Raw genomic sequence first — 15,774 nt, forward strand, 5'->3', positions numbered from 1 at the left:
TTAGTGGTATATTTTTTGTTACAATTTCCTGTAAACTGCTCTCATGTTTTTAATAGTCATATTCATGGCTGTTAATGAATATTGGTAAAGCACTTGATCAAACCAAATTTTTGTTGCTGTATTATGTCCCTTACACAGTCACAAAGTTTATGTTGTAAGTGACTCATCAGTTAGAAGATTATAGCAAACAAAATTAACCTTGAGGTTGTAATATATGTGAACGTAATCAGATATTTAAAATTACACACTTCAGTTACTTGCAGCATTCTGTGAAGTATCTTCTATTGATAAACCCACAGTTTTACTTTACCATGAGAACCACATACATTCACTACATTGGTCCAGAAATATTTCAGTGGTGTCAACCTCTTTCATCAGACACCTAGTGCACTATTTGGTGAGAGCCAGTTGTGTTGATGATGGTGCCTCTGACCATTTTTGTGGAACTACTAGAACAGGAAGTCCCCATAAAAAACACAAGCTCTTCCTTAGAATACCCAGACATTTCAGTTGGTGCTATTCAGTGGTTTCATGCAACATACAAGAAGTATGTGCCACGCAGCTACAGTCCTCGACATGACTGCAGCTGCGTAAATCGCCCCAAGGTAATGATCTTCCAGACAAACAGTCAGATAATAATTCATTATATAGGAGCAGTTCTCTTAGACTGTAAAGGTGGTGTCAAGATGTAAATGTACTTCTTAGAGAATCGGTGATAATGGATGGAGGTTAATGTTACTGCTAAGGTGAAAAATGCTGTACAGGGTGAACTCGATCTCTACCAACAAAATTTTGGAGTTTATTCAGAGATGTTTTCTTAGTAATATTATGTAATGGACTTGTGGTCTCTGGTGCCTCATTACAATGTAATTGCGTGTACTTTGATTTCTTACCTCCATTGACCTTGGTATTCTGTGTAGCACTGAAAATATCTGCACAACAGTCAAAGTTAACAGTATGAATTGTGCACCATATTTGGAAACAAATGTGTTCTGCTCACTAATGGTACTTGCTGTTGACAACAGAAATACAGTAATGCTACTTTACTCTTCATCTTCTACCTTGCATTCAGTAAGTGCTGAGTTTTGTCGTGGGTTTGTTTAACTGGCGTTGTTAGTTGTTGATGAACAGTAATTTACAACTCTATGGTTAGGTTTACTCATTAAAGTTGGCTATTATGTACGTTGTGTAAATGGAAGAACAGCACAACAAAAGTATTCTGAACCGTTCCTGCCTCAACAGTAACCACATCACAGTACTTTCGCATCTGTTTTACATTTTAGTGAAGGCATGTTACAGGGTTTTGCATTGTTGTGGAGGTATTTTCACAGAAGCAGGGGTAACTGGTTAATAAACTGAGGAAATTGTTCTTATATTATTACTCTGTAATGAGTCACTGGAGGCCATGATTCTCTTATGCCAAATTATTCAAAAAATATCCCTGAACAACCTCCAAATTTTGGTTCACTCTGTATTCTTAATGATCATCAGCTACAGATAAATTTGTAATCTACTGTACATTCTTCATGGCGAAGTGCTTTTTTTATTAATTTATTGATTATGGATCCAAGATCATGCCCTCAACTAACAATACTATGTTTCTTATTTTAGTCCTCCCTCTCCTCTGCCATCTCATAATGGGTTTCCTGAGAGTTCATTCACATCCCCTTTTGATGGTGGTTCAATGGACAGCCGTTCAACAGTCCGAAGGTAGGCCAGCAGTATGTTCTCTCTCATCACACATGTGATACAGATGAAATTTCCTGAATTTGTGTTAATTTCAGTGCTTTCTGCACAAGCAGCCCCGGAAAATACACATCTAGTCTTGACTCCACTCGTCTTGACGATGAACATAGGCTCATCGCAAGGTATGCTGCAAGATTAGCTGCAGAAGCTAGAACAGTGGTGAGTTTTTTAAGTAGTTACAGCTGTATATAGGAGGAAATAAGCGCCAGCTTGCATAACTATATGTATACTAGCTGTTAGGTAAGCAGGCTATCAAATGATAGTCATATCACCATAGTTTTTGCTGGGTTTCAGCTTTTTAGCTATTAGATGGCAATATCATAATACATAATTAACACCTTTATTGAGGAAAGGAATGGCCAACCCTTTGTTGCCACTGATGACATAATTCAGAAAGTAAAAATCAGATTAGATTCTCCATCCCCGAACCAAAAAAAAAATCACAAAATATACACTGAAAAATTGTTCTCTCCCCCCCCCCCCCTCCCCCTCCCACAGTGATCAGGTCAGAACTGCTCTCTCTCTAGAATGAAGCAGCTCTTTTTCATGACTCACCACTCATCATACACTCACAAAAATAAATATAAGGGAGGCATCTTACCTTTGTAATTCAGGTCACTATGCCTTTTATTTATCAGATTTGGCCCTGTTTTGAAAGAAGGTAGAAAGAAGAGCTACAAGCCTGTGTTATGTCATTAGCAGTTTTGAGGTTTAAAAATTTTACATTTCGTCTGCTGTGAAAAATTAAAAATGTTACAACACAATACTTTTAATCAAGTGGGAAAATATGAAAAACAAAACTGCTTATTGTTATGATTGCATACATTTAGGTGGAAACAATATATGGTATAAGAGTTATAGCATAACTATAATTAATTTAAGTATCTGTAGTCATCATATGCAATAAATATGACAATACATTTAACCAAGCAGGAAAAATTAATCTATATTATGTTTTAAAAATTAAATTTAACTTATTTTACTTGAAGTGAGTTGGTTTCTTTTTGTAGTGTGTATTTGTTCTGCCTTTGAAAAGATACGCTCACAGTGCACTGAGGTTGCTGGAATGCACAATATTTTTGTAATCTCTTGGTATAGCATGGGGTACAGCAATTTTCTGGTTTCTCACCAGTTTAAAGGATCAATGTTTTTAGGTAAATGTGCCTCAGACAAATATTTGTCTAGTTCGATAATCATTGCATGTCCCAAGTCGTGACTTCCTTGGAGCTGACTGATAGTGTCATCAAACTCCTACTAGACTGAACAATTCTCATGCATTGCTATCTTAACTGGTTGAGAAATTAAGTGTGTTTGTTCTTCTGGAACAATGAGTGCTATCATTTTTGCAGTAACCTTTTCATAGCACTTTCAGAATTTAACATCTACAAATTTTATTTGAATGAAATCTGTCTCAGCTAGAGTTCTGTTTCATTGGGACACATTTTTCACTTTAAATCAATCTTCTTTTAAATTTTATTGCATTTCAGCAAGTTGCCTTCAGGCAGAGAGACTTCTCTTGAAAAACATAACTGTTAGTTTTACCTCGTCAGCAGCTTTCCATGTGGTCATCTGAATTGTGTGTTGCATAACAATGTTCAAAGAATGTGCAAAGCATGGGGTGTGTTGAAGTTTCAGGAGCATGGCAGATGATTTCATATTTGAAACACTTTCTCTTGATATTACAATGATTTTAAAATTGATATTATATTTGGCAGTAAGAGCCTTTATCCAATTTGAAATTTTTTCTGATATGTGTTTCTTTCAATTGTAAACAGTCTAAAAGTTATGGCTTTATTTGTCATTTCTCATGTATGAAATGTGCCATGAGTACATGGAGACTAATGTTATTTATACTTGTCCACTTGTCAGATAAAAGGCAAACTGCCTTTGGAGTGGCTAAATGATTTTCAATTTTATTAAATAACTTGCCATACAAACAGAGCATCAGAAAATTTGATAATTTTTTGAACTTGGTAGATAACAACTGAAGAGAATCGTTCAGCATGACAGAAATGCAACCCTTCTGCAAATTGCTGCAGATTTCATTGCTGAGACATTAAAAAGTGTCAGCGTGCAAACCATTCAACAAAACATCATTGATATGAGCTTTTGGAGCCAGAGGCCCACTCATGTACCCTTGATGACTGCACGACGCAAAGCTTTATGCCTCATCTGGGCCTACCAACACCAACATTGGACTGTCGATGACTGGAAACATGTTGCCTGGTCAGACGAGTGGATGGATGTGTATGGGTATGGAGACAACCTCATGAATCCATGGACCCTGCATGTCAGCAGGGGACTGTTCAAGCTGGTGGAGGCTCTGTAATGGTGTGGGGTATGTGTAGTTGGAGTGATGTGGGACCCTTGATATGTCTAGATACAACTCTGACAAGTGACACATATGTAAGCATCCTGTCTGATCACCAGCATCCATTCGTGTCCACGTTGCAATGGACTTGGGCAATTCTAGCAGGACAATGCATCACCCCATACATCCAGAATTGCTACAGAGTGGCTCCAGGAACACTCTTGTGAGTTTAAACACTTCTGCTGGCCACCAAACTGGACAGACATGAACATTATTGAGCATATCTGGGATGCCTTGCAACATTCTGTTTGGAAGAGATCTCCACCCCCGTTGAACTCTTATGGACTTATGGACAGCCCGGCAGGATTAATGTTTCAATTCCCCCCAGCACTACTACAGACACGAGTTGACTCCATGACACATTGTATTGTGGCAAACTTTAGAGAAGGGATAGCATTCTTGGCAAATCATTTGTGCAAGCTGCATATATAATTTCATACTTTTATGTAATGTGGTCAGCTGTATAATATTAACAGGTTTACTTTTTGGTTATTGTAAATGAAAAACAGTTGAGTGAGAGGGTGTCACAAAAGAAAGCTCAAAACCAGACGGCATTGTGAAAGGATACCTACTTTTAATTCTATTCTCCACTCTGTGTGTCATCCAAGACAGTTCATTGGTTTGTTGTGAAATGGCTTTATGAGAAATATGCCAGCCAGTAATGTACATCACACAGTTCTTAACTAATGTGATTTATCACACATATATTGTCACTATTACAATAAATAGTTTCAGCCCCGTAATAAAATGTTTTTCACTGGCAGGCACTATCAACACTGTTTTTATCCGTACAAAAGTGGCAGATTATCTGCTGAACACTTTCACGTATGAGGTTCAACAAAAGAACATCACTCAACAATGGAAAATCCAGCATGGTATTTAACAGTATTATGAAAAACATAATTGTTACTCATCATAAAGCAGAGTCACAGATAGGCACAACAAAAAGACAGTCAGAGAGTGAGTTTTCAGTCAACAAAGCCTTAGTCAGACATAGACAACATACGCGCGCGCGCGCACACACACACACACACACACACACACACACACACACACACACACACAATAGAGGGAAACATTCCATGTGGGAAAAATATATCTAAAAACAAAGATGATGTGACTTACCAAACGAAAGTGCTGGCAGGTCGATAGACACACAAAAAAATGTCTGCTTGTGTCTGTGTCTGTGTCTGTGTGTGTGTGTGTGTGTGTGTGTGTGTGTGTGTGTGTGTGTGCGCGCGCGGAGTGTACACCTGTCCTTTTTTTCCCCCTAAGGTAAGTCTTTCCGCTCCAAGGATTGGAATGGCTTCTTACCCTCTCCCTTAAAACCCACATCCTTTCGTCTTTCCCTTTCCTTCCCTCTTTCCTGATGAAGCAACCGTTGGTTGCGAAAGCTAGAATTTTGTGTGTATGTTTGTGTGTCGGCGGACAAGGGTTCCACTACTGTGGTACTTGATCGTCGGGAGTATGTGGCTGAGGGACTGCGTCAGCTTTCAGACAACACTACTTACAAAGTTTGCCAAGGTAATCCCATTCCTGATGTCCAGGCGGAGCTTCAAGGAATCCTCAGAACCTTAGGCCCCCTACAAAACCTTTCACCTGACTCCATCAACCTCCTGACCCCACCAACACCCCGCACCCCTACCTTCTACCTTCTTCCCAAAATTCAAAAACCCAATCATCCCGGCCGTTGCATTGTAGCTGGTTACCAAGCCCCCACAGAACGCATCTCTGCCTACGTAGATCAACACCTTCAACCCATTACATGCAGTCTCCCATCCTTCATCAAAGACACCAACCACTTTCTCGAATGCCTGGAATCCCTACCCAGTCTGTTACCCCCGGAAACCATCCTTGTAACCATTGATGCCACTTCCTTATACACAAATATTCCACATGTCCAGGGCCTCGCTGCGATGGAGCACTTCCTTTCACGCCGATCACCTGCCACCCTACCTAAAACCTCTTTCCTCATTACCTTAGCCAGCTTCATCCTGACCCACAACTTCTTCACTTTCGAAGGCCAGACATACCAACAATTAAAGGGAACAGCCATGGGTACCAGGATGGCCCCCTCATACACCAACCTATTCATGGGTCGCTTAGAGGAAGCCTTCTTGGTTACCCAGGCCTGCCAACCCAAAGTTTGGTACAGATTTATTGATGACATTTTCATGATCTGGACTCACAGTGAAGAAGAACTCCAGAATTTCCTCTCCAACCTCAACTCCTTAGGTTCCATCAGATTCACATGGTCCTACTCTAAATCCCATGCCACTTTCCTTGACGTTGACCTCCACCTGTCCAATGGCCAGCTTCACACATCCGTCCACATCAAACCCACCAACAAGAAACAGTACCTCCATTATGACAGCTGCCACCCATTCCACATCAAACGGTCCCTTCCCTACAGCCTAGGTCTTCGTGGCAAACGAATCTGCTCCATTCCGGAATCCTTGAACCATTACACCAACAACCTGAAAACAGCTTTCGCATCCGGTAGCTACTCTCCCGACCTGGTACAGAAGCAAATAACCAGAGCCACTTCCTCATCTCCTCAAACCTGGAACCTCCCACAGAAGAAACACAAAAGTGCCCCACTTGTGACAGGATACTTTCCGGGACTGGATCAGACTCTGAATGTGGCTCTCCAGCAGGGATATGACTTCCTCAAATCCTGCCCTGAAATGAGATCCATCCTTCATGAAATCCTCCCAACTCCACCGAGAGTGTCTTTCCGCCGTCCACCTAACCTTCGTAACCTCTTAGTTCATCCCTATGAAATCCCCAAACCGCCTTCCCTACCCTCTGGCTCCTACCCTTGTAACTGCCCCCCGGTGTAAAACCTGTCCCATGCACCCTCCCACCACCACCTACTCCTGTCCTGTAACCCGGAAGGTGTACACGATCAAAGGCAGAGCCACGTGTGAAAGCACCCACGTGATTTACCAACTGACCTGCCTACACTGTGAAGCCTTCTATGTGGGAATGACCAGCAACAAACCGTCCATTCGCATGAATGGACACAGGCAGACAGTGTTTGTTGGTAATGAGGATCACCCTGTGGCTAAACATGCCTTGGTGCACGGCCAGCACATCTTGGCACAGTGTTACATTGTCCGTGTTATCTGGATACTTCCCACTAACACCAACCTGTCAGAACTCCGGAGATGGGAACTTGCCCTTCAGCATATCCTCTCTTCTCGCTATCCGCCAGGCCTCAATCTCCGCTAATTTCTAATTTCAATTTGCCGCCGCTCATACCTCACCTGTCTTTCAACATCATCTTTGCCTCTGCACTTCCGCCTCGACTGACATCTCTGCCCAAACTGTTTGCCTTTACAAATGTCTGCTTGTGTCTGTGTATATGCGGATGGATATGTGTGTGTGTGTGTGTGTGTGTGTGTGTGTGTGTGTGTGTGTGTGTGTGTGTGTGCGCGTGCGAGTGTATACCTGTCCTTTTTTCCCCCTAAGGTAAGTCTTTCCGCTCCCCTTTCCCTTAAAACCCACATCCTTTCGTCTTTCCCTCTCCTTCCCTCTTTCCTGACGAAGCAACCGTTTGTTGCAAAAGCGTGTGTATGTTTGTGTTTGTTTGTGTGTCTATCGACCTGCCAGCGTTTTTGTTTGGTAAGTCTCATCATCTTTATACACACACACACACAAAATTCTAGATTTCGCAACCAACGGTTGCCTTGTCAGGAAAGAGGGAAGGAGAGGGAAAGACGAAAGGTTTTGGGTTTTAAGGGAGAGGGTAAGGAGTCATTCCAATCCCGGGAGCGGAAGGACTTACCTTAGGGGGAAAAAAGACAGGTATACACTCGCGCGCACACACACACATATCCATCCACACGTATACAGACACAAGCAGACATATACAGAGGCAAAGAGTTTGGGCAGAGATGTCAGTCAAGGTTGTTGAATGACAGGTGAGGTATGAGTGGCGGCAACTTGAAATTAGCGGAGATTGAGGCCTAGTGGATAATGGGAAGAGAGGATATATTGAAGAGCAAGTTCTCATCTCCGGAGTTCTGAGACAGGTTGGTGTTAGTGGGAAGTATCCAGATAACCTGGACGGTGTAACACTGTGCCAAGATGTGCTGGCCGTGCACCAAGGCATGTTTAGCCACAGGGTGATCCTCATTACCAACAAACACTGTCTGCCTGTGTCCATTCATGCGAATGGACAGTTTGTTGCTGGTAATTCCCACATAGAATGCATCACAGTGTAGGCAGGTCACTTGGTAGATCACGTGGGTGCTTTCACACGAGGCGCTGCCTTTGATCATGTACACCTTCCGGGTTACAGGACTGGCGTAGGTGGTGGTGGTGGTGGTGGGAGGGTGCATGGGACAGGTTTTACAGCGGGGGCGGTTACAAGGGTAGGAGCCAGAGGGCAGGGAAGGTGGTTTGGGGATTTCATAGGGATGAACTAAGAGATTACGAAGGTTAGGTGGACGGCGGAAAGACACTCTTGGTGGAGTGGGGAGGATTTCATGAAGGATGGATCTCATTTCAGGGCAGGATTTGAGGAAGTCGTATCCCTGCTGGAGAGCCACATTCAGAGTCTGATCCAGTCTCGGAAAGTATCCTGTCACAAGTGGGGCACTTTTGGAGTTCTTCTGTGGGAGGTTCTGGGTTTGAGGAGATGAGGAAATGGCTCTGGTTACTTGCTTCTTTACCAGATTGGTAGGGTAGCTGCAGGATGCGAAAGCTGTTTTCAGGTTGTTGGAGTAATGGTTCAGGGATTCCGGACTGGAGCAGATTCGTTTGCCACGAAGCCTAGGCTGTGGGGAAGGGACCGTTTGATGTGGAATGGGTGGCAGCTGTCATAATGGTGGTACTGTTGCTTGTTGGTGGGTTTGATGTGGACGGACGTGTGAAGCTGGCCATTGGACAGGTGGAGGTCAACATCAAGGAAAGTGGCATGGGATTCGGAGTAGGACCAGTTGAATCTGATGGAACCAAAGGAGTTGAGGTTGGAGAGGAAATTCTGGAGTTGTTCTTTACTGTGAGTCCAGATCATGAAGATGTCATCAATAAATCTGTACCAAACTTTGGGTTGTGCACATTCTTAATTAGTAGCTTAATCAGTTAATTAATGAAGGGTATCATCCAATGCAGGAAAATTAGAGCAACAAGAGTATAGTGACATCCTGGGAATCAAACAGGTGTAAGGTAAGAAAAAGCACCAGCAATTTTTGTTGGCTGCAGTCTTCAATAGTAATGCTCTTAAGTTAATTAATTTTAGGAAAATTAAAACATTTTACTGTAAAGTTTGGATTCTGATCTTTCCAGGAAGACTAAATATACCATTGCAGCCAGTGGATCAAAAATTGTGGATAGCTAGATTTAAAATGGAAAAATTAGTTATTAATAGAAGTCCAATCATAACAAATGGGGTGGTTGCAGCTTTCTAATTAAGTGATGGGCTGGAAATAGTTTAAGATTCAATTTGACTTTGTATGTGCGGGAGATTCCTTCATTTGAGAAGGAAGTACGTATCAGTGAAAATGGTTCATGAGAAATGATTTCTGAAGTTTCTTCATCAACCGATGGCAATCTCGATCGGCTTCCTGACCCACACCATTCCAGAGGAACTGCTGAATGCTTCAATTTGAGATGCATCCTCAGGTTTGGCCAGGACCCAGAAGATGAGGAAAGTATCTGCTGACAGTAATGGCACTTTCCTTTTTTTCCATTTTGGTAAAATGGTACCATATATTGCTTAAATTTCTTCTAGATGAAGGTGGTGTGGTTGACATACTATCATGCAGCACTATAAAGTACATTGGAAAAAATTAAAATATTTCTCTTAAGATAGACCTTTTAAATAGAAAAAAAATTAAAATTACAATAAATGTACATGCAATGCATTTTATAAGCATAATTTATAGAGTGGAGTGTAGGTCATTGTGATCTGCAAAACCTAGACTCAGTTAGGAACTTTGTCACATAGTAAAAGGTCTGAAACCTTCATAGTAAAGAGGAAACCTGCAAATACAAGTTTGACAATATGTGAGGATCTAACTTTTGGAAGATAAAAGTTTCTGAACAGTGTGATATCCAAATTTGTGCTATACATCATGTGGGCAAGTGATGGCAGGATCTTGGCAGGGATAAAAGAAAGAGAAATGATCAGTTAACAGTGCAAATGAACTTGAAAACCTAGACTTTAGGAGCTAAGAACTTGTCAACTCATGCAGCCACTGGTTCTACTAGTGTCTCTGTATTGTTACTTTATACATTACTGTCCATTAAAATTGCTACACCAAGAAGAAATTCAGATGATAAACGGGTATTCATTCGACAAATATATTATACTAGAACTGACATGTGATTTCATTTTCACGCAGTTTGGGTGCATAGATCCTGAGAAATCAGTACCCAGAACAACCACCTCTGGCCATAATAACGGCCTTGATATGCCTGGGCATTTAGTAAAACAGAGCTAGGATGACGTGTACAGGTACAGCTGCCCATGCAGCTTCAACACGATACCACAGTTCATCAAGAGTAGTGACTGGCATATTGTGACGAGCCAGTTGCTCGGCCACCATTGACCAGACGTTTTCAGTTGGTGAGAAATCTGGAGAATGTGCTGGCCAGGGCAGCAGCCAATCATTGTATCCAGAAAGGCCCGTACAGGACCTGCAACATGCGCTCATGCATTATCCTGCTGAAATGTAGGGTTTCGCAGGGATCGAATGAAGGGTAGAGCTACGGGTCATAACACATCTGAAATGTAACGTCCATTGTTCAAAGTACCGTCAATGCGAACAAGAGGTGACTGAGACATGTAATCAGTAGCACCCCATACCATCACACTGGGTGATACGCCAGTATGGCGATGACGAATACACGCTTCCAATTTGCGTTCACCGCGATGTCGCCAAACACGGATGTGACTATCATGGTGCTGTAAACAGAAACTGGATTCATCTGAAAAATGACGTTTTGCCATTCGTGCACCCAGGTTCGCCGTTGAGTACACCATCGCAGGCGCTCCTGTCCGTGATGCAGCATCAAGGGTAACTGCAGCCATTGTCTCCGAGCAGATAGTCTATGCTGCTGCAAATGTTGTAGAACTGTTTGTGCAGATGGTTGTTGTCTTGCAAACATCCCCATCTGTTGACTCAGGGATCGAGACGTGGCTGCATGATCCGTTACAGCCATGCGGATAAGATGCCTGTCATCTCAGCAGCTAGTGATATGAGGCCGTTGCGATTCAGCACAGCGTTCTGTATTACCCTCCTGAAGCCACCGATTCCATATTCTGCTAACAGTCATTGGATCTCGACCAACGCGAGCAGCAGTGTCACGATACAATAAACCGCAATCGCGATAGGCTACAATCCGACCTTTATCAAACTCGGAAACATGATGGTACACTTTTCTTCTCCTTACACGAGGCATCACAACGACATTTCACCAGGCAACGCTGGTCAACTGCTGTTTGTGTATGAGATATCGGTTGGAAACTTTCCTCATGTCAGCACGTTGTAGGTGTCGCCACTGGCGCCAACCTTGTGTGAATGGTCTGAAAAGCTAATCATTTGCGTATCACAGCATTTTCTTCCTGTCAATTAAATTTCGCATCGGTAGCACGTCATCTTCGTGCTGTAGCAATTTTAATGGCCAGTAGTGTAACATAGTTGGCCACAATGTACTTAAGTATTTATTGATTAACTGATTTCATGTCTCATATCATTACTTTTTATTTACATTAGCAATTATTATGTTAATTTAGTCATACTTCCATACACTATTTAGCAACTGTATCATATCGTCGGTGTTAATTGTTATTGTCATAACTAACATTAATAATACTTCCTGTTGCCATTCATATTAATTTGCTTATGCTACTTTTATGTATGCACATTATTTTTGTTCTTATTGAGACTCATTTTCCTGCCTCTACATTCCACATCACATGACTGCTGAAGAACAAGCTGACCTTGGGCGCACCATTGCCCTTCCATTCCTACCAGCTCCTCTCTTCTCTCCTACTTCCATCTCCCACATCCTTTCAGTGCATTCCTCATGCCTGGGCAGCTGGGCATTCAGCCACAGCTAGGCATCATACCTGCCAGCAATATCCTTGTGCTTTGTACAACTACACACACACACACACACACACACACACACACACACACACAGTACTCCCTGTTGCACATGTAATGTTCAGTCACTTCCAACTAATATCATTAAACTTTGCCATATATTTCAACATTGCATACATGTATACTTCTATTGGATATCTGTCTCTAAAAATGTAGGCCACATTGTCATAAGACACCACAGAAGTGGTGGAGAAATAGCATACTTATGACCATGCTACAGACATCCAACAGTAAGAAGACAAATAAGTTGAATATATGTTTGTGGCTATCAAATCCCTTGGTCCATAACTTGTGTCCTTTGTGGACCTCTGGAAGTAGGCAGGATGGCCTCTTTCCAAACTGCCCTTTCGAGATTCGACTCAACATGTTGTTGTTGTGATCTTCAGTCCAGAGACTGGTTTGATGCAGCTCTCCATGCTACTCTATCCTGTGCAAACTTCTTCATCTCCCAGTACCTACTGCAACCTACATCTATCTAAATCTGTTTAGTGTATTCATCTCTTGGTCTCCCTCTACGATTTTTACCCTCCATGCTGCCCTCCAATACAAAATTGGTGATCCCTTGATGCCTCAGAATATGTCCTACCAACTGGTCCATTCTTCTTGTCAAGTTGTGCCACAAACTCCTCCCCAATTCTATTTGATACCTCCTCCTTAGTTATGTGATCTACCCATCTAATCTTCAGCAATCTTCTGTAGCAGCACATTTCAAAAGCTTCTGTTCTCTTCTTGTCCAAACTATTTATCATCCATGTTTCACTTCCATACATGGTTACACTCCATACAAACACTTTCAGAAACGACTTCCTGACACTTAAATCTATACTCGATGTTAACAAATTTCTCTTCTTCGGAAATGCTTTCCATGCCATTGACAGTCTACATTTTATATCCTCTCTACTTTGACCATCGTCACTTAGTTTGCTCCCCAAATAACAAAACTCCTTTACTACTTTAAGCATCTCATTTCCTAATCTAATTCCCACAGCATCACCCGATTTAATTCAACTAAATTCCATTATCCTCGTTTTGCTTTTGTTGATGTTATCTTATATCCTCCTTTCAAGACACTATCCATTCTGTTCAGCTGCTGTTCCATGTCCTTTGCTGTCTCTGACAGGATTACAATGTCATCGGCAAACCTCAAAGTTTTTATTTCCTCTCCATGGATTTTAAGTCCTACTCCGAATTTTTCTCTTGTTTCCTTTACTGCTTGCTCAATATACAGATTGAATAATGTCAGGGATAGGCTACAACACTGTCTCACTCCCTTCCCAACCATTGCTTCCCTTTCATGCCCCTCGACTCTTGTAACTGCCATCTGGTTTCTGTACAAATTGTAAATAGCCTTTTGCTCCCTGTATTTTACCCCTGCCACCTTCAGAATTTGAAAGAGAGTATTCCAGACAATAAACGTAGCTTTGCCTTTCCTTAATCTGTTTTCTAAGATAAGCCTTGGGGTCAGTATTGCCTCACGTGTTACAACATTTCTGCGGAATCCAAACTGATGTTACCCAAGGTCGGTCTCTACCAGTTTTTGCATTTGTCTGTAAAGAATTCGTGTTAGTATTTTGCATGTGTGACTTATTAAACTCATAGTTTGGTAACTTTCACATCTGTCAACACTTGCTTTCTTTGGGATTGGAATTATATATTCTTCTTGAAGTCTGAGGGTACTTTGTCTGCCTCATACATCTTGCTTGCCAGATGGTAGAGTTTTGTCATGGCTGGCTCTCCCAAGGCTGTCAGTAGTTCTAATGGAATGTTATCTACTCCCGGGGCCTTGTTTTGACTTAGGTCTTTCAGTGCTCTGTCAAACTCTTCATACAGTATCATATCTCCCATTTCATCTTCATCTACATCTTCTTCCATTTGCAGAATATTGTCTTCAAGTACTCTTGTATAGACCCTCTATATACTCCTTCCACATACTCCTTCCACCTTTCTGCTTTCCCTTCTTTGGTTAGAACTGTGTTTTCATCTGAGCTCTTGATATTCGTACAAATGGTTCTCTTTTCTCCAAAGATCTCTCTAATTTTCCTGTAGGCAGTATCTATCTTACCCTTGGTGAGATATGCCTCTACGTCCTTCCATTTGTCCTCTAGCCATCCCTGCTTAGCCAATTTGCACTTCCTGTCGATCTCATTTTTGAGACATTTGTATTCCTTTTTGCTTGCTTCATTATTACGTTTTTACATGTTCTCCTTTCATCAATTAAATTCAATATATCTTCTGTTACCCAGTGATTTATACTAGCTCTTGTCTTTTTATCTACTTGATCCTCTGCTGCATTCACTATTTCATCCTCAGAGCTACGCATTCTTATTCTACTGTATTTATTTCCCCCATTCCTTTCAGTCCTTCCCTAATGCTCTCCCCAAAATACTCTACAACCATTGGTTCCGTTGGTGTATCCAGGTCCCATCTCATTTAATTTCCACCTTTTTACAGTTTCTTCAGTTTTAATCTACAGTTCATAACCAATAGATTGTGGTCAGGGTCCACATCTGCCCCTGGAAATGTCTTATAATTTAAAACCTGGTTCCTAAATCTCTGTCTTACCATTAGATAATCTATCTGAAATCTCCCAGTATTTCCAGGCCTCTTCCATGTATACAGCCTTCTTTCATGATTCGTGAACCAAGTGTTAGCTGTGATTAAGTTATGCTCTGTGCAAAATTCTACCAGGCGGCTTCCTCTTACATTTCTTAACCCCATTCCATATTCACCTACTACAATTCATTCTCTTCCTTTTGCTACTGTCGAATTCCAGTCACCCATGACTATTAAATTTTTGTCTCCTTTCACTATTTGAATAACCCTATTTGATTTTGTATTTATGACCCTGTATTCACCTGACCAGAAGTCTTGTTCCTCCTGCCACCAAACTTCACTAATTCCCGCTATATCTAACTTTAACCTATCCATTTCCCTTTTTAAATTTTCTAACCTACCTGCCTGATTAAGGGATCTGACATTCTAATGCTCCGATCCGTAGAATGCCAGTTTTCTTTCTCCTGATAATGATGTTCTCCTGAGTAGTCCCTGCCCAGAGATCTGAAAGGAGGACTATTCTACCTCCGGAATATTTTACCCAAGAGGACGCCATCATTTAACCATACAGTAAAGCTGCATGCCCTCAGGAAAAATTATGGCTTTAGTTTCCCCTTGCTTTCAACCGTTCGCAGTACCAGCACAGCAAAGCCACTTTGGTTAGTGTTACAAGGACCATAGTATCATACAATTAATGCTGGTGATATTGTCATTAATTCTTTGTCTCTTCACTGTGAAATTTAAGCACTTACTTTCTTATTCAAATTTGATGCTACTTCTGTTTGCACCCACTTGTAACACAGCAAACAGCCACACTTTTCATACATGGATTTGCAACAAAATCCACAGATTAGTTTGTACTGCACAAAGATGTGAACCTGTAGTATCTGCCCACATCATCATTTTCACAATGTACTCACTAAAATATCAAAGAGATAAGCAGCAACTGACAACATACAGAGACTCTATGTACATCGAATTATC

The 15,774-nt window shown here is 41.6% G+C and overlaps 1 protein-coding gene across 6 annotated transcripts in view; it reads left to right on the forward strand.

The window, feature by feature from the left end:
• The window catches only part of LOC126092138 (dystrobrevin beta), a 630,369-nt gene that overhangs the window by 521,487 nt on the left and 93,108 nt on the right, over positions 1-15,774 (forward strand). For 5 of the 6 annotated variants that reach the window (XM_049907600.1, XM_049907604.1, XM_049907602.1 and 2 more), the window contains 2 exons: positions 1,612-1,710; positions 1,785-1,905. In XM_049907600.1, coding sequence (XP_049763557.1) covers positions 1,612-1,710; positions 1,785-1,905 — 220 coding nt within the window. The remainder of the gene's footprint in view (positions 1-1,611; positions 1,711-1,784; positions 1,906-15,774) is intronic. The other variant, XM_049907603.1, reaches the window with a different exon arrangement.

This window comes from Schistocerca cancellata, chromosome 7 (genome assembly GCF_023864275.1).
Source record: "Schistocerca cancellata isolate TAMUIC-IGC-003103 chromosome 7, iqSchCanc2.1, whole genome shotgun sequence".
NCBI lineage: Eukaryota > Metazoa > Arthropoda > Insecta > Orthoptera > Acrididae > Schistocerca > Schistocerca cancellata.